This window comes from Catharus ustulatus, chromosome 5 (genome assembly GCF_009819885.2).
Source record: "Catharus ustulatus isolate bCatUst1 chromosome 5, bCatUst1.pri.v2, whole genome shotgun sequence".
Taxonomy (NCBI): domain Eukaryota; kingdom Metazoa; phylum Chordata; class Aves; order Passeriformes; family Turdidae; genus Catharus; species Catharus ustulatus.
The window spans coordinates 23,060,622-23,086,639 of NC_046225.1; the positions used below are offsets into that span (position 1 = coordinate 23,060,622).

The 26,018-nt window shown below is 41.7% G+C and overlaps 1 protein-coding gene across 3 annotated transcripts; it reads right to left on the bottom strand.

Annotated features, from left to right (window-relative positions):
* Nucleotides 1-856: 856 nt before the first annotated feature.
* SLC9B2 (solute carrier family 9 member B2) lies at nucleotides 857-24,799 on the bottom strand. 3 transcript variants are annotated; one of them, XM_033059755.2, is made up of 12 exons: nucleotides 24,310-24,799; nucleotides 21,666-21,765; nucleotides 20,340-20,520; nucleotides 18,874-19,044; nucleotides 16,076-16,218; nucleotides 13,542-13,669; nucleotides 12,466-12,641; nucleotides 11,829-11,935; nucleotides 10,559-10,708; nucleotides 8,081-8,189; nucleotides 7,796-7,932; nucleotides 857-4,757 (listed from the first exon to the last, which is right to left on the bottom strand). In XM_033059755.2, the coding sequence occupies exons 1-12, from the start codon at nucleotides 24,618-24,620 to the stop codon at nucleotides 4,518-4,520; spliced, it is 1,953 nt and encodes a 650-aa protein (XP_032915646.1). In that variant the 5' UTR covers nucleotides 24,621-24,799; the 3' UTR covers nucleotides 857-4,517. The 3 variants fall into 3 exon arrangements, with proteins under 3 accessions (XP_032915646.1, XP_032915645.1, XP_042635185.1); XM_033059754.2 differs by having other exon boundaries at nucleotides 20,340-20,523; XM_042779251.1 differs by lacking the exons at nucleotides 857-4,757; nucleotides 7,796-7,932 and having other exon boundaries at nucleotides 8,101-9,091; nucleotides 20,340-20,523.
* Between the last annotated feature and the right edge of the window lie 1,219 nt (nucleotides 24,800-26,018).

A 26,018-nucleotide genomic window follows, 5' to 3' on the forward strand; every position in this document is an offset into this window, starting at 1 on the left:
TGGTGTGGGAGCAAAATTTTAGTCAAAACGGTGCGGCTTGTAATCGTGAAATTACTGTAATACAGCAACATGGTTTTGATTCTCCCAAAAACCTCCTTGAAGAGAAGAACAGTGTAAGGTTTAACCTCTTCACTCTGTCTTTAACATAGCATGATTAATTATTTTTTTTCTCCCTACTTGCTCTTAGATGAGATTGTTTAACAGCAATCTACAAACATGGCTGTAGGATAAAGAGGGACAGGTTTTTTGTTTGTGCTTGTATCTGTAATGGAATGGAACAAATTGTGCAAGTGTTGCAAGAACAAGTCACAGTTCTGTTGTAGAAAGGACAAAAATATAAAGAGAATCACAAGCAAGATAAATCATCATTTCCTTGCATTTCAAAACCTGTCAAGGTAATACTGTCTTATGTCCACAAAACTTTATATAGAAAATCTCAAAGAATTTACTAATCTGTTCTCTCTAAAGTGTACAGAGAGAGATAGCTAAAAGCTGAAGTGTCTGTATAGCTCTGTATCTCACCAGTAACTGAGAAGTTAAACCAATTACCTGACTTTTCTAATCTAATTGGCAAGCTCCATACACAGGAATAAATTTGCCCTAAATGGTAATAAAGACCAGAACTGAGGTTGTAGGACAGGTTTTCAGTCTTGATGGAAAATATGGGGAAACTGAAATCAGTATATTGTGACACCTATTTACAAGAACAGCAATGTTTTCCTTTCTTTTCATAATTAATTTAGACATGGTTGTAATAGTCTACAAATAAACCTGTAAAACAGGTTTAGAGAAAGGTGTCTGACTTGGGGCAACTACTAGACAAAGTAAATGTAATAGAAGTACAATTGACCAAAAATTTCTCTTGCACTCTTTATTTAAAAAGCAAGATGCAGAAACTATCATCCATTTTGTGGCTGCAACACACCATGGCTGTTTCACAGTTAATTTTAGACTTGAGTTTAAATTCCATAAAAAGCTCAGTTGGCTGCAAAAGACAGAGTAAGCTGTGATTATAATCACATCATCATCACCACATCCCCTGGCCTGTGCGACTCCCGGCTTGCAGATAGACAATTTCTGTCTTCTCCCATATGCTGCCTGCTGTAATTTGCACATGCTGGCTGCTGGGAACACTCTGCTGTCAGATCTTTCTGCTGCAGAGGTTCTTGTGAACCTTCTGGAACAGTTCCTCCACACCATGCCTGTGATTATGTCTGCATGACAGTGGGACTCTGGTTATCACTTACTGCACATTGTGCTCTAATTTTATTTCCTGCAAATAAGAGCCTACCATGGCATAATGATTTTATTGGCTTGAATTTATGCCTTATTCTGTAATGATTTTCATGGCATTTTGTTAAAAGGGAGGTGGTCTTTAATGTATGTCATGCTTCACCCGTACTCTGATAAAAACTGAAATTGAATCTCTCAAAGTTAGTTGCTATTTAAAAATAGCTGTCATGATACTAAAAAACCCAGTCTCAAGTTTTAAGTCCTTATATATTGTTTAATGAAAATATGCAAGTGTTTTCTTCCTTTCTGGAAGACAAGGAGAGGGAACATTATAAAGCATTAAAGCTCTTAATTTTAGATCTGCAGGTCTGTGTAATAGCTCCAGTCTGATACTTTTTGAAGTTTTAATAAAAGCTGGGGGAAGGGGGTCTCATGAGAAATACCCACGTAAAATGGCAGGGAAAGAAAAATTATTAAATCTCACTTAGATTAGCAAAAAAGACAAGTTTTCGTTAGTATAGCTTATTCAGGCACTCAGAATTGTGTAAGTGACCTAATGTATAATTGAGGATGCACTGAGGTTAAGGGAACAGTAAATCCCATTTATGAGATGATGTTTTGCTGGTGAGGAAGTATTAGAGGCTATCACAAACAAAAGCTTTTCATCAGAGTTTTGCTTTTGTACTTAAGGTTGTGTCCAAATTTAAAGGGCTGTAATCCTTACATCATCACACTTCTGTTATTGAACACATTCCAAATTTGGCATAGTAATCCCTGGGGGAGGATTCTACTTTTAATAAAACTTTACCAAATAGTGAACTCCTGTAAGTTTTACTCAAGTAGAACTATTTTATAGACAGTCACTGATGAACTGAACACTGTATTTCCTTATCTTGTCAGTTAGCTTTATCAACATTACAATTTCCAAATACTTAATCTCCTATTAAAACTACATGTATTTCACAAAATCATAGAATCAGTGAGGTTGAAAAAGACCTCTGAGATAATTGAATCCAACCTATGACCACCATGTCAACCAGAGCATGATTCTCAGTGCCATGTCAAGTCTTTGCTTAAACACCTTCAGGGAAGATGATTCTACCACCTTGCTGGGCAGTCCACTCCACTGTTCAACAACACTTTCTGTGAAGAAATTCCTTCTAATGTCCAACTTAAACTTCCCCTGGTAAAGCTTAAGTCCGCTCATCCTGCCACTGGTTGTGTGGGAGAAGAGGCCGACCCCCACCTGGCTACCCCCTCCTGTCAGGGGTTGTAGAGCAGTGCGGTGCCCCCTGAGCCCCATGCTCAGCCAGCTGACCGGTCCCCCCAGGTCCTTTTCCATGGACAGCTTCCCAGCAACTGTCCCCAGCCTGCAGCACAGCCTGGGGTTGCTGTGACCCAGGGGCAGGACTTGGCACTTGGCCTTGTTGAATGAACCTCGTTCCATTGGTCTCAGCCCATTGATCCAGCCGGTCCAGATCCCCTGCAGAGACTTCCTGCCCTCCAGCAGATCAACATTGCCACCCAACTTTGTGTTGTCCATGAATTTACTGGGGGTGCACACAATCCCTTTATCCTGATCATCAGTAAAGATACTGAACAGGACTGGGCCAGGGGGCCACCAGGAATGCACGTGAAGTAGGCAGAACAGGCACAGAAGTCCAGGTATGTCAATAACAATCAAGCATAGCACCCTTAACCACTGCTCCAGCTTCAAACCTATCCAGTGCCATTTCAAAGCATCTTCCTTTCAGGAGACAAACTTGAACTGAACTAAAGATGGTACATTCCCGAGGAAGCAGAGAACAGCAGTGTACATAGTTAGAAAAATATAATGTACTTGACAATTATTAAGGGTAAACTTGCTGAAAAATTTCCCGATATTTTTATCATTGTGCTGGAACTGCAGGCTATGAAATCTAAGTATTTCTCAGGCAGCTTTCTTTTTGCTTAGAGAGTAAGGCTTATAAAAAGGCATGCATGCTGAGCTGTATACAGCTCATCATGACATATGACTCTCTGCAAATAGTACAATGTCAACATTAGAAGTATTTAAGTAGTTAAAAGTATTTTTGTATATTTTTTGTTTTGCATATTAAAATTTAAAAGCTAAAATAGAAATTATTAGTTCTTACTAATGCCAAAATCTATACACCATCAAATGTATTTTACACAGTAACCTGTAAAATGAGTTCAGTGAACTGTAGTGTAGAAATCTGCAGGCTAGTGCTGTCTGCCTCAGTTACAGGCACAACCTAACAGCCTTTCCAAAAATGTATATAAGTAAATTCCAGCTTCTGAGGGATGCTGTACTGACTCTATGCCTCCGAATGGAATTACTAACAACTTACTTGGAGCTTGTTACTTGTACAAAACATAGCAGAGCCAGACAGATTTACTGGTATCTGTCAGCTGTACCAAACCTAAAAGGCAAGAGCAGGATTTTGATCAACAGAGTTTACATTTTGATTAACAGAGTTTACTCCTGGCTGTAGGACATCATGTTGTGTGAAGGCTGAGGTACACAGGTGAAGCAGCCATCCCAATCTCATACAACCCTCCCCCAGTCCTTATAGCCATCCCACAACCCTCATCTCATTTTCAGGCTCTCTCCTTTTTTCTGCTGGCATCAACATCTCTATTACCACAGTCTGTGATGGCCCCAGCTGTCTCTTTGAGCATCTAAGTGCCATTTGCTGTTCCTTGCTACAACCAGAGCTGACAGTCCTTGAAGGCACAAAAGAATGCCTCGGCCATGAGGAAGAATAGCCATAGGAAAAGGCAAGTTTTGGAACACAAATGAGGAAGGACACGGAATCACCAACCCATGGCAGGATTAGTTCACTATGTGTCAGCAATCTCTTACTTGGAAGTTGCTTTCTTTGAGTTGGAACTTGCCATCTCACAGCCCAGTTTCAACCATCAAGAAGTTATTCACATTAGTCTCCATTTTTCTCTGTTTATATTCTTCCTCATGACTCTACTCTATGCCTCAACAATTCTGACCCTCTCCTTGGCCTCACCACCCACACATTTCAAGTAACTCTTGACTGCTAACTTCTCAGTGACTCACTGCCAGGTCATCTTATTCACTGTATGTTCAGCTATTTCATCTCAAGGCACCATCATCACATAAAACTATTTTATAGAACTCCACCAGGGCTGCTTTAAAAATAGCAGGGGTAACTGATAGTTTTAGGTTCCTCCAGCAGGATTAGAGAGGTGACATCTTTACTCAACAAAAGTGTCAGGGTTGAAGGAGCAGACTGCTGTAGTTGTCTGTCTTATGAAGGTTCACAGGCCTCTGCCTCTTCTCCAACCTCCGCACCTTCCTCATCCTCCTTGCTATTTGTCAGAGACTTCTGCAAAAGTCTGGGTCCTGCCAAGCCGATAACCAGGGCTCCAACTGGGGCAGTGATCAAGATAGCCAAGAAAGCTACTGTCAGTACATCCATTCCATACTTTTCCAGTTGCTCATCTTGATGTTGTCTTGCTGTATCCAGGGCAAGAGAACCTATTGCAGCCTGCAGGGAAGAAAACATTACTGAGATGGAGCAAGTAATCTTCAGCACTGAATGAGGGTAAAAAAGGGAACCTATCATTAGTCAACATTTCACATAAATTTGACATTTTTAGTACATTCAACCCATTAGTTTCTAGGCTGTACATAGAATTTCACGATTATAAACCGCACCATTTTGACTAAAGTTTTGGTCTGTACCTGGAAGTGCGGCTTGTAATCCGGAGTGACTTATATATGAACAATGTTCAAAAAGTTGCCAACCCAGAAGTGACAGCCCGCGGCAGCCCCAAGCCGAGCTGGAGCCTGGCCGGCCCCGACAGAGGCGGGCGGTGCGGGGGAGGGCTGGCGGTGTGGGGGAAGCCCGGCAGAGCTGGGGCCAGCAGCACAGGGAAGCCCAGTGACGTGGGGCTGCCCGGCAGAGCAGGGAAGCCCAGCAGAACTGGGGCCAGCAGTGTGGGGGAGCCCGGCGGCGCGGGGGAGCCCAGCAGAGCGGGGGAGCCTGGCAGAGCCGGGAAGCTCAGCAGAACCGGGGCCAGCAGCGCAGGGAAGCCCAGTGGCGCAGGGCTGCCCGGCAGAGCCGGGAAGCCCAGTGGCGTGGGGGAGCCCGGCAGCGCGGGGGCAGGCAGAGCTGGGCCAAGGCAAGCAGACACGGCAGCGGTGGCGCAGGCGGCAGGCAGGGACGAGTGAGCCTGGCGGCAGCGCTGGCTGGCCAGTCGGCCCTGAGCGGCCCCGCCGAGTGGCAGTGCCAAGCAGGGCCACCTGGCCCCATTGGCAGCCCTGAGCAGGCCGAACCCACCTGGCCCCAAGCCGAGTCAGTAAACCACGTGATCCCGCGACTCTGTTACTATTTGGCAACTTTGTGAAAGTTGCACACGGATCCTCACTGCGAATGAAAATGCGGCTAATAATCCGGTGCGTCTTATATATGGATGAGGACCTAAACATTGCTGACACCCCAGAAATGCGGCTTATAATCAGGTGCGGCTTGTAATCGTGAAGTTACTGTAAGCATTATCTTACACCTATGAGAAAAATTTTCACTTGACTATGCTTGGAATTTTCTAAGCTAATGAGTTTATCTGTGTGGTTTCCTCCTGTGAAGAACATTGCTTAGCTGCCATTTTATCCACATTTCTGGAGAATATGTGATTAATGAAATAGGCCAGTATATTGTGTATTCCAGCTGTTAAAATGCCACAATTGGAGAATGTATCCTGACAATAATCAACTAATGGCAGCTTCTGAACATTTAATTCACTGACCATGTAATACAGTAGTTTCACGAATACAAGCCGCACGGAGTATAAGCCGCACTTCTGGTGCCTCGACAATGTTGCTGTCTTTGTCAATAGATAAGCAGCACCCCGAATATTAGCCGCACTTTCATTCGTAGCGAGAATCCGTGCGCAGCTTTCACAAATTGGCCAATTAGTAACAGGATCGCGGCATAGCGGGGTTTACTGGCTTGGGGCGGGGCCAGGAAGGCTTGGCCCGCTCATGGTTGCCGACGGGGCCGGCCGGGTGGTGCTGCAGCCGCCGCCAGGCTCACTGGCCCCCCCTCTCCCATCAGCAACGCCTCGCTGCCACGTTTGCTCGCCCTGCCAGCGGGCCAGCCGCCGCCGCCGCTGCCAGGCATGCCGGCTGCCCCGCTGCCGCGTTTGCTCGCCTGGCCGGAGGGCTGCCGCCGCCGCCGGGCTCGCTGGCCCCCCTCTCCCGTCAGCACCGCCCCGCTGCTGCGTTTACTCGCCCTGCCGGCGGGCCAGCTGCCGCTGCCAGACACACCGGCCGCCCCACTGCTGCGTTTACTCGCCCTGCCGGCGGGCCAGCTGCCGCCGCCGCTACCAGGCACGCCGGCCGCCCCGCGCCATGTTAGCTCGCCCGGCCGGCGGGCCAGCCGCCGCCCCCGCTGCCGGGCTCGCCGGCCGCCCCGCGCCATGTTTGCTCGCCCGGCCGGCAGGGCTGCCGCCACTGCCAGGCTCTGCCGGCAGGGCGGCCGCCGCCAGGCTCACCGGCCGCCCCCTCCCATCTGCACCACCACCGCGTTTGCTCGCCCTGGCCGGCACTGCAGGCCCCCGCACCGCCGGGCTCCCCCACGCTGCTGGCCCCGATTCTGCTGGGCTTCCCCCGCTGCCAGGCAGCCCCACCCGCCAGGCTTCCTGCTTCTGCCATGCTCCCCTGCACTGCTAGCCCCAGTTCTCCCAGGCTCCCCCGCCCTGCTGGCCCAGGCTCTGCCGCCCTCCCTGCCCCGCCCTGCTGGCTCAGGCTCAGCCGCCCGCCCCCCACACTGCTGGCCCCGCCTCTGCCAGGCTTTCCCACCTCTGCCGGGGCCGGCCAGGCTCCAGCTTGGCTTGGGGCTGCCGCGGGCTCTCACTTCCGTGTTGGCAGCTTTTAGAATATTGTTCATGTATTAGCCGCCCTCGAATATTAGCCGCACTTCCGGGTTTCCACCAAACTTTTGGTCAAATTGGTGCGGCTTGTATTCGTGAAATTACTGTAAGTCTTACCTGTTTTGATTATTAACTTTTGTTTGCAAGTAATCACACTATTGAGGCAAGGTCTAAATGATGTGACAATCACTGAAATAAAGGAGTAGGAATGTAGCCATTAATATGGTTCTCAAACTACTCCTTACCAAAATAATTCCAGACTGAAACCCATTCTGAGTCCTGATGTGACTGTCCTTATAGACACTTCATGTATTACAGGGAAATGCTTTTACCTCTGAGAGTTCTCAGAATCTGTATGTGAAGGCACAATAATCAGCAATGGCTGAGAAATTGTTAAATTTCCTGTGGTGGATGAACAAATCACTGTCATTATTAAGAGTAAACCCAGGATACAAGCAAAACACCTGCACATAGAAGGTTCTCCACACACTTTTCAAGCAGTTAGAGTGTTTTAGAGTATGAACAGTCAATATACTACACTCAGCTGTCATTGAGCCTGAACCTTTTCCTGCTTACTGCTGCGCTAATTACAGGGAGCTTTGCTAAACAAAGTAGATTTAGCCTGGAATGAAGGTGATGTTGGATTGTTTACCTGGACAGTGGCTTTGGGAATCCATGCCAGTGAGACAAATACCTTCTCCTTGAAATTAAACCCAGCAAAAGACACCATCAGGAACGTTGCTACGATTCGCACAACTAGGGCAATGCCTAATATAGCAACACAGAGCCCTGCAACAGACAAACACTTCTCAGTACTTTTGTGCATAGGTGCTTCTGGTTTTTTGGGGTCAGCTATAATCTGCTTTGTTTTCGATTTCTTTATAGAGATTCTTTCAAAGCCAGTAATGAAAACTGGATAATTTGTGAATGAGCTTACCAACAGTTTCAGGCCTAAGAGATGTAATGGATACTCCTGCTCCAATTAAACCAAAAAGAAAAGGTTGAAAGATATTCCATGCAACTGCCACAATTTTTTCTATTTCCCTCTGCAATAAAAACAAAACCAATCTGTAAATTCACAAAAAGATGGCCAGGCAGACACAACAGTAATCATAGGATGAAGTGAAAATGCTTCATAAAGATTGTCCAGAATTGCTCCTCTTTCTTTGACCTAATACTAAAACATTCAAAATCAGTTGCAGACTTTTGAAGGTCAGACTGCATCTAACTGTCCTAGTAAATAAATATTTGATGTCTTGAGAGGAGAAATAAAAACCACTGGTGTTTGAACAGTAACAGAGCAGTTTGCAGACAAGAGGAGGAAAATAAAGCATTGTTGATTTTCAGTATTTAGAAACATGTAATTTCAACTTCAGTTTCAGCTTTGTCATGAAGTTTCTGAGCCTTTGGGAACTGCATGCCTAAACATGCTCTTCTATTTGTAGCTGAACAGAGTCAGACTCTCCCAAGTTTCAGTCATGACCTATCTCTGTTCGTGCTGCACTCAGTCAGAGACCACTCTCCATGTGAGCAAGGGCAAAGTCAGTCTGAGCAAGTCTGAAATCACATACCAGGAACAAGTGCTGAACTTTCCACTGCAATAAAGTGTATAAAGGCAAAACCATCTTTTCTCCTCGTGTTTAAACTTCACACAATTTTCCTAAAATAACTGCTGCCAGGGTAAACAGGCATCTTCCATTTACATGAAAAGGTACACATAGCATATAAAACAGCACTTGTCTTTTACTTAAGTGGGTTCTAGAACAGCAAATGAACCTTCAGGCTGGAGTGTGTGGAAAATAAAAGTGCAGTGCTCTGTCACTTAATAATCAATCCAGGGCCTTGACATGTCCCATCCTTGGTATTCTTTTTCGGACTGATCCTGCAACACCTCTTGCTCTTCTGTCAATGGAATGGTGTGCTACAGTCATACAAAAACTTCTGTAACCTTAAAGAAAATGAAGTGAAAAAATATATATACACACACACATTTTTGCCTCTTTTCTCCTTGTTATTTCACTCTTTTCAGTTTTGGCAAAATGAAAAACAAAACAAAACAAAACAAGGCCCCAGAACTCCCCTCTTTACAGATTTCAGCCTATTTACTACCCATTTGACTGTTCCAGGAATAGCTTCAATGTTCATTGTTCTCTGTAGACAGTGTTGGTCAAGTCCACCATGGACACTGGGAGGCAGTGGCCTTTGAGAAGGTCAGCAGGAAAACCTTGGTAATATATTGAGTACACAGACATCTCTGAGAAAAAAAGAGCTAAGGCATTTGACATCAATATACTTAAGGCCATGAAGCTTCATTCACAGATCAAAAGAATTTAAACTAAGCCTTTATAAACTGAATATACTCTTTTAAGGTCCTTCCTCCTGAAATCATTTAGAAATGGTTTAAAAGCTTTTCAGTAGACAGCTTGATCAGTTGTAACGTACTTAACTAGTTAAGTCCCAAGAAGAGTTTTTCATCCTTTAAAATTGGACAATCTTAGTTTCTTTTCATTGCTATAACAAATCTTGAGATCTTACTGAAGTCAAGGTCAAGATGGGGATAATAACATGAACTCTACTATATCTAATCCCCTTTCCTTTTTCTTCCCCTTCTTCTACAGAATGTCACAAAGCTATAGCTGTGGAGAGAGAGATGCCCTCAAAACATTAAATGTAGATGATATCAAGCAAAAGAGGCAGTCAGACACAGCAAGGTACAGAAAGGCAGTGGGGCAGCAGCAGTGAGATGAAGTAGGCTAGTACCTAAGAGAAAGTGACTAAAAAGCAGTCTTATGTATGGGTTTTTTATGGCCTTACATCATTATTTATTATGTGCACCCTGCTCCTCTAAGTTATCCAAATTACACTGGCTGGGTTTTGGGAAAGATGACAGAGTACAGTTAATCACTGCTTTTCATTTCGCCCCCTCCAAACCACAGGAAACAAACCCTCAGGCAATTCAGGCCATGTCCACAACTGGATCTTGGACACTCATTTGTAAATTTTACCATAAAGTTTCTGTGTGCAGACACTCACAGAGCTGGTAATTAAAGTTTTGGATTGCTACTGTCAAGTGCCTTCACAACTAAGTCTCCTTCATATGACTTAAGATGTCTAATAAAAACTGAGCCTTTCTCAATCAGTATGCCAGGCTTTGTATTGGCATACATATTGCTCTGCTGACATGTATGGTAACTTTCTGACATGGGAAACACCAAAGACTTCCAAAACAAATGTAGAAAGTACTGCTTGGTTTGTTTTTTGCTTTTTTTTTTCCTCTTTGTTTGTTTCTTGAATCTGTACAGCTTCTAATGCTTCACAAACATACCATTACCACTCCTGACAGAAATTCAAGCTCCTGTCAGGCTGTACATTCACCAGTCTTTGGATATGGTATGGTTCTTATGTAAACATTCACCTTTTCATCAGACCATCCCACACCTGCAACAAAAGCCAAGACTAATGTGCAGAGCCCTCCTGATCCAGGGAAGCCAAAGTAGATGCTGCCAAAAACAGCAAACATGGACAGTCCAAGTACAAAATATGATCTCTTCCATGCCAAAGATGCCTGCAGCCAAGGAAACAGACAAACAAAAAAGTGAATTTCTTTCAGAAATGGGGGGGGGGGGGGGTAAAGTTACTCCTGTTAATTTGGAAAATAAGAACTTGAAAAGAAAATTAAAAATTAGTTATTTTGAAGGAATCAAAGCTTTCAAGTGAGTCTTGAACTCACTTGAAACTTTAGGATTTTTTCAGACATTCTTAAGAATACAAATTTTGAACATGTAGTTTTTTCCTCTGCCCATCCAATTTCTTATTGCCACCAGGCTATTTTTATCACAAGGAACATGATGCTCTGTTCCACCAGCTCTGCCTCAACTCTGCGATAGCAGGATTTTCTACCTGTGTAGTCAAGTATTACAATAGTTTATCCAAGGAAAGGTGAAATCTTTGCAACCAGATGTTTTTAAGGATAAGTCAAACATTTGCTAGGAATAATCTAGTTTTATTTAATTCAGTCTCACAGCAGTTATCTACCATTGTTCCTCATTTCTATCTAACGGTTTAGCTTTTGTATCACGTCTTACATTATTTAATAAGAAAATTTGATGCTACTGAGGGCAATAGACGCTGACTTTGATAGTCCAGAGTATATCTAAATTCTTCCACAATTTTCTGTTAATTTAATTACTCCTCGATAGAAAATTCATCTACCACTTTCTATAAATGTAATTTTAATTGAAAGTAACACATTTAATTAATACTAATGATATGAGCAATCACTTAAAACCTCTAATACATCTGCTTTATTAATTTTTAATCTTAGGCCTACTGGATACATCTTAAATAAGTAAATGCACCAATCTAATAAATTATTATTTTACTGTCTGGATAGCAGACCCTTCCTCCATTTCCACTACCTTCAATGGGAGCACGATGGTGAGCTGGATTCCAAACTTCTATCAAAAAGACTGTGAGATCATACATTATTATTGGTGCAGTAAATAAGTAATCTCCTTTAAAATACATCCTCACTTGATAGGTTTTGCAATCTGGAAGGTGCTAGCACTGTAAAAAGCTTTCCGTAAAACCAGCTTCACAGGAAGCTTGGAAATTAATAACTAAAGAAAATAACCCCTTAGCAAAGAATCACTTTATTGTAATTTTTTTTTAAACTAGGTTTTTACCTGGTCATGGCTTGGGAAATATCGAATGAACATTCCCAGAATTCCCCCAGCTGCTATGCCAACAGCGACCTCGAGCACTCCACGGAGCACATTGTACAGAGTAGAACCTATTTCACAAAAGAAAAACGTGTTCAGTAAGCCATACACAGACCTCCACTCAAACCATGCTCTAGACCTATGATGGTGATTCCAGGACAGTGTTTGCTTTAAATTACTTGGGGCAAAGGGATTCAGGAGGGAACCTATGGGCCTGAAGGAACTGCATGGTGCAACTTTCTTTCTCTGAATGCTCATGCCGAGAAAGTGTGCAAGAGAAGTCAGAGAAAGAGACACTGTAAGAACACTGACAAACCCAGTGAAATTTCAAAGCACCATGCTGTGCATGTAGGGCCCAGATATAGCAGCTAAGAGAGCAGTGAGGGAAAAATGTTCTCTGAAAGTTATTGTGACTCACAACTCAGAGCTGACAATGTTACGCTAACTTTTGAACACGGGCAATTTCTATCTCAGTATTTAAGGCTATATGTGAATTTTAATGAGATGCCATTAAGTTACAAACCATTCAGCCATAACAGAGCACACATTCTCCAAAACATCATTGTTCTGTATTTCATCATGTACGGATTAACCAGCATACCAGAAGAGAAAGCCATCCCAAGGCAAGTGTTGAAGCCTGTGATAGCCAGAATGTCGTCGATGCTGCCAGCTGCCATTAGCAAAGTTGGGACACCTTTCTCCACCCCGTATCCCCCAGCTTGTAAAATCAGCATGGAGGGAACCACCACGGCAGGGGAGACTGCACCTAGAACAAAACTGAAAACACATAGGTTCAGCATCTCAAAAAGAAAGCACTGAACTAAAAAAAACCTTCAAAATGTTCTGACCTTAATCCTTTTGAAGTATAAATAAGTAGACCTTTATGTAAAGTATTTTCCTAACCTTTTCCCTCTAATTACAAGCAGGGATATTTCTATGCAGATCTGCAATTAGCTCTTACTGTCTGCCCAACTCAGTAACACTAAATGTAAAGGGCTCCACAGACTAGAACTGGAGTCTCTACTGCAGGCCAGTTATGTTCCCTGATAGATGCCTTGATTCACCCATTTGGAAACCTGGTCTAGACGTGCTTATGACTCAGGGGCCCAGTTCCTTCTCATAAAATTCAGCATGTGTCAGACAAGGACTTCACCCATCTTGTTCTAGTGTATGGGTCTGGCCCAAGTCCACCCAGTCCACTTAGGACTAGATGGAAAAGGTCTTTTCTTCAAGCATGTTACTCTAGAATATACCATGCCATATCCTTATCCTTGACTTGTGACAGAAAGGCTGTCCTATGTGCATCTCTTTGTGGGGAAGTTCTGACTTCCAGTATGAAAATTTTCCAAACTGTGGTATAATTTTTTATTTTTCTGTCCCTAAAAAGCCCCCTGTGTTGTGGTTCAAGACTCAGGGACTGCACTATCCTTCTTCCTTCAAGTACTCAGGTCACAAACACAGAAAAGTAATGATGCAAATACTCCTCCGCAGTCTGCAAATATGATCTTTAAATTAGCCACAGAGCCAAACATAAATGGTAAGCAAAAGACCACGGCTTCCCAAATGGCACTGAACTGAGTTCTCTGCTTGGCACAGAGAACTAGCAATACTTGGATCATTTAGCTGCAGCCTGAAAACTGGCACTTGTGTCATACAGGAGAAAAGGCAGTACATTACCCTAAGATAAATCCCCATTGCCATGGCAAATGCAGGAACAAGCAGGCGAGGACAGTAGCTGTGCCTGTTTCTGAGAGGCATGGTCCGAAAGCAAGCCGTAAACAGACAGCTTTGAGCTTCTTAAGAGCCTGCAATCATACAGGCACAATAGTATCAGTACCCTTGGCTTGACAGAGAGGAAAAACATTTACAATCTGATATGGCTTGTTAAAGAATCCCATCTGAGCTGCACTATAGCACATGACATGGCCTAAACTAGAGATAAACCCAGGTCCAAACGGATTTGGATATAAAATTTCAAGTGTGGCAGTGAATCTAGGTTTGATAAGGTTCTTAAATGTCACGGGAAGGAGTAACAGAAAATTCTCCTTGGCTTCTTATCATTTGCTCCATCCACAAAAGATTTGGCTATAATCCCAGAAGTTGAATGAGCACCCCCAAATCTATGAACAAATCATGAAAAGTTGTAGAACTACATAAACTTGGCACAAGGAGTCAAGCATCTTTCAGTTGTCTCTCACTTAATATTCAAAAATGAAGCTCCTTTTGGCATAGCAGTTTTAAAAAAATGTTCTCTGAATTGGCGTATTTGCTTCTAACAGCTGTCTTTAATAGCTAGTCACAAACATGAGTCTGCCAGGATGGATCTCTAATTTTGACATGGAATGAAAAAAAAAAAGAAATAAAAATCAGTGAGTTCCACTTTTTACCAGTCTAGTTTATCCCAGCATAATCAGGGCTGAGAAGAGAAACTGACTTCTTTGTCTTTGCAGTTTCAATTACATGAGGAACAACTGTAACTGCATCGAAGCACTACCACACAGAGTCCAAGTGACAGTTTTGTTACCACATGGAAGAAAAAGTCAGAAATGAAGACACTTCAGCAAAAAAAGTTGTCATGAAATAAAAGAAATGCAGTCTCACAGAACTGGGCACCCGAGCTGTGTCTAACAACACACAGTTCATACTCATACAAGCCTCAATGTCTTGGAAAACAAGATTATGATAATATAGGAAAACAGGTATTTTTCAACATTGTCAAAACCTTATTTTCCTAAATAACTGAAGCATTGGCAACTCTCTAGTTTTTCTTGGTTAAGAAAAATCAGTTTAGATGTTCTAAACCACCCATACTTTACCTAAGTTTTATATAAATTCTGAGTGGTTCCTTCAATAGGCAGGGGCCAATATGGTACAGCTTTACTTCAGCCAGCTTATTTTGCATAAAGTCACACAGGGTTTATATTTTTGTGATTGGTTGAGTTTTTTTTATTTCTGTCCACACAAAAACATTCTCTTTCAAGGAATGGGGATCCCTTCCATTACTTCAAATTTTCAGCATAAAGTAACAGGGAGTTTGTCAGGGAGTGTAAACTCTTTCTGACAGACCGTGACAGTGCACACATCTTCAACTTGTTCTCACAAAATTCAGAAAATGAAAATAATCATAAAATCAGTTTTCTTCAGGGTTTTTTTTGGTTGCTTGACTACTGTACAAATCCAGCTGCCAATATTAACATTGTACATATACAGTAATTTCACGCTTATAAGCCGCACCTGATTATAAGCCGCACGTTACAATACAGAGTGTGATAAAAGGTGTCTATTCTATAACCATCTGTTGAGGGTGGGGGCAGTGATCCTTATCTCCATGGCAGATATTCTGCTAATGGGCCATCCATTTAAACCAGGTAGGGCATTGTTCTTTATCTTTTCACAACCCATCCTTCCTGCAGCGAGTCATTTTCTGCTAATGGCCCACTGAGTCCCACTGTGGGACTGATAAAATTACTGCATCCCATTGGAAGTTGCTCTACCCAGGGGGAAGAGCCCAACATTTCTTACCAAAATAAAACCAGAGGTTTTGGGACACTAAGGTAGCCCCTTTCTCCACTGGACTCCAGAGGAAAATCCAATTTCTCCACATCACCACTCGACCTCCGGAGGGAAACTGCACCTTCTGCAGGAGCACTGAATCACATCTGTCACTGCAGGAGGATGCAACCATCATTTAATGGGACTGCTACCACCACCCTGCCTGATGGGGTGTCAGGTTGTACTCTGACTTTGTCAGGGTTTGGAGTTTGTTTATTGTAGTACTGTAATTCTATTTTAATTTCCCTAGAAAAGAACTGTAATTCCTAATTGCCATATCTTTGCATGAAAGCACCTTGATTTCAAAATTATAATAATTTGAAGGGAGGGGGTTTACATTCTCCATTTCAAAGAGAAGCTCCTGCCTTTCTCAGCAGACACCTGTCCTCCAAACTAAAACAGCAACTTTTTGTTCTTTGTCCATATATAAGCCGCACTTTGGGTTTGGACCAAAATTTTAGTCAAAATGGTGTGGCTTATAATCGTGACATTACTGTACATGTATATATAATTATACAACAGAAACTATGTTTTCTGTAATGATCAAATCTGCAGATGCTCCAAGACTGAGCAGTTCAATATTTTTAATGGAACCAATTATTCAATTTTTTTTTATTGCTGTTGTATAGTCTGCCACACACAGATGGCTGGTGCCATACCTTTGGATCCAGGCCGAGTCCTGCTCGGGTCAAGATAATGGAAAGAGCAATATTCCTCAGTGCTGCAGACCAGTGTAGGTTTATCTGGACAAAGTCACTGATGAATGGAGTGTTTCGGATTAGGAAACCAGCAAGTAGCATCCCTTAAGTCAAAGTAAATTAGCTCCTGTCAAATCATGCTTTTTATTGCACAAGAAAAGCTTACACAGCTCTCTTTAAAATAGACACTATATCATGTTTTTATGAGAGAAAAAGAAACAATTTATATTCCAAATTATTAGCTATGTTTTAACAATGGGACTGAGGCATGAGAAGAGATTAACATCTTTGAAGCAGTGAAAGTGTCCTAAGAGCACAGCAGGTCACCAATGAATAAATCAGCAGAATGCTGATACACAGCTTTAGTCTGACTCGGAAGAATTCGGCTTTGTTTACCAGGTGCAGGTCACACTAACCATAAGCAAAGACACCTCTACAACCTGAAAGATTTCCTTCTTATTAGCTTGTTTTAATGCAAAAATAGGAAGATCATCTAATATAGTGTATTTATCTCAGAAGTTGGGAATTGTTAAAAATCCTCTTAGGTGTAAGAAATGCAGGTATCACTGAAACCATAATGCTGCATTCATTAGGAAATATAATCTAAACTTGCTCATCATGGACTAACTTAAAACATTTTTAAGTGGTCTGGTAATGAGACTCTTACACAAAGAGGGGACAAAAAAGGGAAGGGAAATCAGAAACTTGTCTTATCCTTTATTTGCGCTATTTGCAAGATACAACTTTTTACAAATACTAGTAAAACTGTCCAATTAGAGACTTCCTGAAAAGCTATCAAAGGCACAGCTCTGGAAGGATATGGAAAAGTACAGGAAAAGTTGACTATAAATATGGACCTACAGAGATTCATTGTGAGTCCTGATGATTCAAAGATACATTTTTGTGGCACAATTTTATATTAGTCATGTTTAGAAATGGGAAACTATAAAAAGACAAAAAGTAAACAAATCAGTGTGCTCAGGTTGGTCCCAGCTCTGTGTGAGCCTTGACTGTGAACTTGATTTGTCCTGGGACACTCTAAACTTTCAGACACTGTTTCTACCACTTCCTGGAAAAAAAACAGTGTCATAATTAATCTGTGGTACCTTATGACAATGATATTGGATGGCACTGTGATCACATGCTCTTTGCAACACTTGCATGAGGTCCAAGCCACTGGAGCTACCCTGACCTGCAAAACTACTTAACAAAGCAAAAATCTCCACCTCAAAGGATATCTTAACTGATTTGTTCCATATTTCCTGCTGCAGAACCTCTCTGCAACATACACCTAAAATATATTATGTGGTTGTTTCAGTACCAATTTCACTCCTCCTGAGAGAGAGGCTCACAATAAAGCGCTTAAGTGCTCAGCCTGCCACCTTACACTCTATTGGACCTAGCAGAAATGGATTTTAGGCATGTAAGAGCACAAGGATTGTATTTTTAATGTAAAAACAGAATATTCACAGACATTGTCTATCTTGTCTTCTGAGTCATTGATTTCTCCAATTTTCCTCAAAGACTGGGGATGGGAACAATGAACTCTGTCCTAAACAACTCAAGAGACATGTGCTATCATGCTGCAGTTTCTGTTGTCCAGTATTACCTGTCTGACAAGCATTTTCATGCTCAACTCATAACTTTTGGATACAGATGTAATTAAAAAACTCCCAAACAAGCAGAATCCAAATGGTCAGAAATACTTTTATTTGTTTAAGAGGGGTGTTTACTTAGAAAGGGCAGACTCCCTGCGTGTGACATTCCGGGTTCATACTGCAGGCATGCATGCCATATGCAAAACTTCCCTCCCTCTCATTTGAATTTCTTTTCTCTGGTGAAATTAAGCAGCACAAGAGCACACAAGCTGCCTGGACAGAGCCATGTGTGGAACTCCTGTGTGAGGCACAGCACCAGCTGTGCAGGCTGCAGAATCACACCTGAACACTGCAGGCCCACCCTGCTGAGGAGTTTTACTATGTGTCAACAGCTTCACTCATTTATGCACTAAACATAGCAAGGGGACAGGATACAGCTGGTGAGAAGAACCTGGAGCTCATTTCCAGCTTCACTGATATCACAGCACTTCAAAATATTGTCCTCATCTAAGCAAGTATAAAACCTTCTCTAGGAAAGAAACCTCAACAGAATTTTAAAATTTCAAAATTAACATTATTTTCATCTCTCATTTCTATTTTGCATTTCTACATAAAATAAAATAGCATGTTGATGTGAAAAAAATGTTATGATTGAATCAGAATAACTCTGCAGAAGAATTATTCCTTGTTGTGAATTTATTTTCTCAGGTTTCAATTATCTTGAGATAAAGGAAGGAGAAGAAAAGAAATCCTTTGGACTACTACTAGTAGGGAATTGATTGCTGTAATGTCTTCTTCAGAAAACACATTCATTGTGTGAGATACTAAAGAAACAGCTCAGCAATAATTTTGCAAAGAGGTTACTTTTCTGCTGTAAAATGATGTCTGGATTAAGATTCCTGTTTGGTATTATCAAACCCAAATTTTAAGTAACTGTGACAGAAGAATTAAGAAGAGAGCTAAGTTAATTTCACCTGAGCCAGTCTGGGGAATTTTTCACTTTTTCAGAAAGGATGTGGAAAAGTAATTTGGAAAAGCTACAGATTTTGAATGTGACACAGTTTATTTGTTCCCAATCCAAACATGTCTACCATACAGATAATACTGGATGGTTTAAACAACACAAAATAGGCAGTAAGAAAAGAAGGAAGGATATCTTACCCAGAAGAGCAGGAAGAGGGGGTAGTGTTCGTATTTTAATGAATCCAAAAATTTTACCTCCGATGACAGCAAAGAAATAAAGAAACAGAATTCCAAAGAGATTTCCACCTGGGAGACACTCAGCCCCAGTTATGGACCAAACCACAGCCCAGACCAGGACCACAAATGCAACTGGAACAAAATAAAAAATAATGAATATTTAATCACCTCTCAGAAACAACTTTGCTGTTAGAACACATTTGTTTTGCTGTTAAAGAAAACAGTTAACCATGACTTTCAGAAATGAAATTGCTTACCTTAAAAATTAGTTTAATCATAACAACGCAGTTCATCTTTGATGATCTCTAAACTGATGTTCTGCTTTTACAGATGCTAAAATACTTTAATATTGATAACAGGAACATTATTAAATATCAAAATAAATTGAGTGAACCTTGGTCTTTTGTGAAAAGCACTTCACAGGTTCCAAACCTGAAACAAAGACTTTCACTAGCTTATCTTGCATTTGCTTATCTTCCTTCAGCTACTACAGAACCACAGTAAAATCTATTGCTGAATAGCCTGGCATATTTCAAGCTGATGAATGCAGCTCCAGTCTAATTTTTAAAAGAATTGAAGCATCATTTTTTGGCTGAATGTGTTTGTGCAGTACATTGTTATCCCTGGGAAAAAAAATCTGAAGAGTGTCCTGTCTCTGGACAGAAATGATACAGCAATTAAAGCAGGATAATACAAATGGGAGAAAAATCCTGAAAAATATTATGAGAACAGTGTGTGAAAATATTATAAAATACGTGAAAACATTATGTTCTTTCAAGGTTCATAAATCTGTTCTGACAGTTGTCCAATGAGAACACGCATGCATACATACAAAACAGAAGACTGAAGGAGAAGAAAAAAATGTGTTGAATAAATGTCCTGCATTTTCAGATTGGAGTTTTCTTCATCTTACTTGAGGGCGACAGGTGGCAAAGGTAGACCAGTAGATTTCCCAACATAAAAGCCTAAGAATTCCAAGTGGTTGTGGAAGCAATCAAAGACATATGAAATATCTTTTGGTAGGAAAAATCTTAAATAATTGGCTAGCCAGGCATCTCTTTTGGGAGTTTTCAATTTAGGAAAATTCTAAACAAAACAGATCAGTTTGCCTTGTAGTGAGGACTCTTGGCTTTTCAAGCCTGTGGTATTAAGGACAAAAATTAGGAGATCTTTCTTCTGATAAATATAGCTCGCAGTGCAAAAATACACCTACCATAGTAAACACAGGAGACTGGAGAAACAAAACCTGTACATTCAAACCTTTATCTTTTTTTCCTCTGGCTAAAACATTCAAACAACAGTGTGATAAGTAAAACACAGCTATTTCCATTCATTATTTTCAAGGACAGTGGACAGATACCATCCCATTCAGAGAAACAAGCATTTGCCATTTTTCATTTTAATTAAACTCTGTCTATCTTACCTACCATTTGTCACTGTTTGGGCTAGTAAACCCTGAGGAGGACAAGCAAATATTTGCCTCCATGTTCTTGCAGGTATTGGAGACCCTGCTGGTGGTTCTGGAGGTTGCTGAGTGCAGTGGTTCAAGAGAGCAGTTTCTTCTGTTTGTACGTTTCCATCAGTACCTTTGGCATCTGCTGTGGGTCCCTGCTGAATGCAAACAAGGAGACTCCCTCAGAAGTGGCACTGTATGTATTTGAAGTAGTGTGCAACACCTGAAGTCAGCTGAGATGCACTGGATCCACACTGGCTGCAGATGACTACGTTAACTAAACAACCAGGAATTAGGAATGTCCAGCTTTGATGTATTTTTTGCATTTCTGGCCCTGTGTTTGTTTTTCATGTGGCACAAAGAACTGCATGTGTTTTATCTGCAACTGACAGGGCTCCTGTCCTAATAGATATAGCACCTGTGCAGTAACAGTATTTCCATATTTGACGAAGAAAATATAATAGCAGGCCCGGCTCAACTTGTTTTGTGTACAAAACTAAACATTTGTTAATATTTTCTACAATTTCATAAGGTCTGGATTTCACAATATCTTTAATGATTAGCATCATTCCAGTGAGGTGGTGCTATTACTGTAACTCCTAAATAACTTCTGTTGCCAAGCCTTGAACCAAAATAACAAAACAAAGATGAAAGAAACAGCATAGCTGGCCAGCACAAGCTTTACTCACATGATCCATTGCTGGAAGGCTCAAGCTGGTAAGTCAAAGTAGAGATGGAGAAATACTACCCTGGGAGTTATTCCCTTGAAGTTCCTTGAAGCTGTTATCTTATACTGGTACATCTACTTATCCATATTCATAACCAAAGCACTTTTTGACCATTTTTGGATATGTCTCACTTAATTTTAGCATTATTTTTGTCAAGTTAATCATCTCTCTTCCTGTATGATTATTTATGTCAGCATATTGTCATACTGTAGACATGGAATTCTGCTTATAATGTGGTTTGGCACTTCTCCAATAATAGTTCCACATTTCTGATTATTTTTCTGTCTCTTCTCTCTCTCTATATATATATATATACATATTTCTTACTCAGACTCATGACTGGAACACAAATCTCATGAGCTTTCAGCATGCAGTTACTTGTTTACCCCATGATTCTGTGATCACCATATGCGTAAAGATGTGCCATACAGACATCTATATGAGATACTCTCAACACTCAATGCTTACTTTTAAGTGCCTTTTACATTAAGAGTTTTATTCTTAAAAAAGGAAAGAAGGAAAAGGAGGGTTCTCTCTGACCAGAATGATACCTTGACATCCTAGTTAATTACCTCACTTTGCTCATGCATGTGAATCATGCCATTTCTCTCACATACTGACGGTTCAGAATCGTCACTGTCATTTACAGCTTCCTTTACCATTGTTGCAAACCTAAAGAAATAAATAAAAATGAAAAAAATTAAGAGAAGCAAATAATCACTGTTTTCCAAATGGATGACTTCTAAATGATGTTGTCTATATCCCACTGACCAGGTGGAAAAATCCTCTCAACCCAATTTCAAGTTTAGTGGGTTTTATGTCCCTCTGTATGCTGTACCTAAGAACAAGAGACAGAAACTAACCAATGAACGGTATTAAGTTTAGAAATTGAAGCCCAAAAAACCCCCAAAACCAAAATCTGAGTTTTAGAATCACAGTTATCTGTGCTAACCTCTTAATTCCTTCTTAAAAGCGTGGCTGTAATACGTCTTTATCCATTTGTGCCTCCTTTCAGCACATAATAAAGGTTATTTTCTGTCAGTATCACTTAGCAGGGCCATTAGTTCTGAAAGGGTCACAGGCCCTGTGTACATGTCTGTGCCATTTAATAAAGTTAGAACAACTATAGTTTCTAAAACTAAGAGGTTTCTAAAGCTTAAGGAGGGAACATTTTCTCCCTAAATTAAGCCTGACTGATCCAGGTTGATTTTCAGAGGAATTTAAAAAATGTGTTTCTGTAGATGCTACTAGCTACAAACACATGGACTGAGTATCTAAGAAAGTAAAGATGCCTGTTTGAATAAAGGTCAGGACTTTTCACAGCCTGCAGCCTGATTAAACATGGCTCTTTTTTACTGATTATATCCCATGGAGATACTTCCCAGAGTGGGAAGTAAGATCCAAGTAATTTGTAGATAATTATTGCATTTGCTCACTCTAACTGGTCCACTTTTTGTCACATAGATTGTAACAAAAAATATGGCAGTGCACTGTTTTGTATGTCAGATATTTTTGGTGCACATATTTACTGTAGTTTCACAAGTGTGAGCCATCAAGGAGAGCAGTCACATATCTGGAGACAAGGCTTGACAGTGTTCTCTCTTTCAGCAAAGGCTGGCACATAGTCTACATCAGCAATATTTTTTTTCAAGTCTTTTACATTTCTCTGGCCATATAAAACACGGTGAAGTTAAGCCAGAACTTCTGAGCCAAGAAATTCCTTCCTTACTAGATGGTTGGAAGTAAGTCAGAACTGTGATTCTCACAGTTATCAAGCTTCAAGTTTAAGATTAAATCTCTGATATTTTGGAATGGCTGATACCATAAAGACAAGGGCCATTCTAACACCTATGAAGTTTTATTTGAGATGTTCTGATATCAAACTGGCCTGAGGCATGACCTCAGGACAAGGAGAATACAGAGCCATAGACAAACGCTTTCTAAGTTAATAGTGTTGCTTTTCCCCCTTCCTTTTTAAAGCAAAAATGTTTATTTACTCAATTGTCAGAACTTTTCTGCATTTTTAATTAGTACTTGCAGAACCAAATAGTTGTGGTTTTATGTTTTTTTTTTTTTTTTTTTTTTTTAAATGCTATCAGTGATACTTTTGGTTTGTATTTTTTTTTAAGTCCTTTCATGGGGCTGGGAATCCATAAATGTCAGTCCTCCTGAATAGAAAGTATCAGCAATTTACCACTGCCTTCCCTTCACTGACCACTTTCCCAGGGTGGATTCATGTACTTAATTTTGCACTTGGTTTGTGTGCAAGCAAACGACAGGAGGATATTGTTCTCCATGCAGCTTTGCACAGACAACATCCCAGATCAGTCACGTAGCTCTTGACACAAAACACATTCATACTTCTGAGAAAGGCAAGTCCACCTCTCCATAGCTTCAGCTCCTGAAAGCGCAGCTCACAGCAGCGTGTGGGACAGGAAAGGTTGGTTAAGCAGGGACATCAAATGTTCCGTTTAACAGGAATGGTTTCAGGGAGTGAATGAGGAATCCAATAGTGCTGTGCTTATCTGTTTTGTGGCAGGTCTTCACTCTCCTGGCAGGATCAAGAACCCTCTTTCACGAACTGTCCTTTGGATCACTGGGACCAAAGTGAGTAGTTAGGGTACTTATGCCAGCATGGGTCTTTTGGAAGTTTGCAAGTTTTTGTTTTTTCAGGGGGAAGGGACTGTTTTGGTTTTTCCATTTCACCTTCTATTCCAGCAAAAACCAGTGATTGAGAAATCACTGAGTGACACTTATAGCTCAGGGTTAAGGCCTGTCCCATGGAGACCAGCCAGGAACAGATCTATTTTAGTACCTCCCTGTAAAATACACTTTTCTCGTTTTGAAAGCAGAAAGGTTTGCATGAGACGCTCTCATGTTAGTTGTTTTTGAATGGGCAGTGAGGGAGGGCTGGCTGACAGGCACAGCACGTGCATGCCCATGGAATGAGCCCTGCCGCCTCGGTGACTCTGGCATCTTGCTCTGCGCGCAGAAGGTGCAGAAAGCAAGGCAAACGAAATTCCACAAACACCACAGAGCAACTGGCACTCAGAATAAATAATGATCAAAACACCCAAATCATCATTACCCACAAAAAGGCGCTAAGCAAACGCGGGAGCAGCCTCCTGCTTGCCAAGCCCGCTCCCAGCTCCCAGCCCGTCACCCTCCCGCTGCAGGGGCCGGGGTGTAAGGAGCCAGGGAATGCAGGCCACTCACCCGGGCACGGCGGGGCCGAGCCGCGACCCGCTCCCCGCGCAGCCTCGGGAGCGAACAGCCCGCTGGAACGGAGCTGGAACGGAGCTGGAACGGAGCTGGAACGGAGCTGGAAGGGCTCCGGCTCCTCCTCCGCTGCTGCTGCTGGAGCCACAGGCCCTCCTCCACAGGCACTGCTTCCCCAGGCCGGCAGCTGCAGCTCGGGATGCTCCTGAGGGCTTCCCGCAGGCCTGGCGGAATGGCGGCAAAGGCGGCTGGAGGCCGCGGCGCGAGCTGTCAACTTGGTGGGAGCGATAGAGGGGACCTGAGCCCATCCAAGGCTCTGGATATCCTCAGGGCACCCAGGAGGAAGATTTTTGTCACTGCATCCCGTACTCACGGAGAAGGCTTTCTGTGCTGCCTTTCCCATGGCTGTGGGAAGATGCATGGGGAAGCCACAGGCAATCCTTTAACCCAGTCTGCAGCATGGGAGGAGTTGGAGATTTGGGGGAAGGAAAGGGTAAGGAGCTGTTGCTTCATTCTGCTCTGGGTGCACACAGACAAAATGCATTGGGGTAGGCAGGAGAATTAAAAAAAACGCAATCAACCAATCCCCCAAAACAGCACAAACAAGCACAACTTATATTTATATATATTTTTAATATTTTTATATATATTTATATATTTTTTATATTTATATATATTTATATTATATTTATTTTGTTGCCATCCCGGCATTTTGCTTCTTAAAGATAAAGTAAGTTCATCCACCTCATTTGGTAATGAGACTCTTTTTCTCGACCCTAAATTTGCAAGCTGCACTGAGTGCATGTGAAAGCAGAGTCAAATACCACATGTTGCTACTTTGCTCCTGGTATCATCACACAGAACTAAGCTGACTACAAATCCAAGAGAAAACGAAAGCATTTTTTTATCAGATTAAATTTTCCAGAAGGACTAGGGATCAGGGAAGTCTATTCCTCCTTCCCCCACAAGAGAAAAGTTTGACCTAGAATCTGAAAAGTCAAAAAGCCTCTTTATATTATCACTGGGGTGGAAGGAAAACAAAGAGAATTATCCAGTTCCATTAAAAACCGACCAGGGAATTAGGTCACAAGAGCATTAAGAAGCATTTTCCTTTAATTATTCCTGCAAATCTGCTGAAAAACCTCATGACATTGGAACACATTTCAGAGTTGCAACTGTTAACACCTCCATGAAAAGCGCTGCTGATAAGGTAGGAGGCAGCAAACTCTGCTGATTTTTACTTGTCTGGTCCACCAGATTCTTGGCAACCCCTAAAAAAGCCCTTTGTACCTTTAGTGCAGTTTAAAGGCAGGTGGTACTTACTTTTTTGCACAAGTGCTTTGACAAGGTCTTGCCAAAATGGCACGCACCCATTTTGTGTATACTGTGTACTACAATCTCCTACAATCACTTCTAAGCGAGCTTAGAAACTTTAAGTAAGTAATGATGGTCAAAATGCAATAAGTATAATGAATTTTCTCTCAGACTCTTAATTATTTTCAGAATCCACAGTACGTGTTCCATGTGTTACTGCAGTGGGGAAATTTTCTCTTTTCAAGGTAAGCCTTCAGCATCTACTAAAAAAGAAGGACTTTGGCCCTCATATTTACCTTGGAAACCATAGAAACCATGTCCTGCCAGCCTCAATTTTTAGTTTTTGAATTTATATCAGTGAACATTTTTGGAGCCATTTTGGAGAACTTTGG

Bases quoted from the DNA above. Each gene is read 5' to 3' on its own strand.
- SLC9B2 (XM_033059754.2), bottom strand. From the start codon at position 24,620: ATGGGCTCAGGTCCCCTCTATCGCTCCCACCAAGTTGACAGCTCGCGC. The intron at 11,936-12,465 runs GTATGCTGGTTA...TTTGTGAAATAG, and splicing joins TGGGATGGCTTTCTCTTCTG to GTTCTACTCTGTACAATGTG. The intron at 10,709-11,828 runs GTAAAAACCTAG...CCTTGGCTGCAG, and splicing joins ATTTCCCAAGCCATGACCAG to GCATCTTTGGCATGGAAGAG.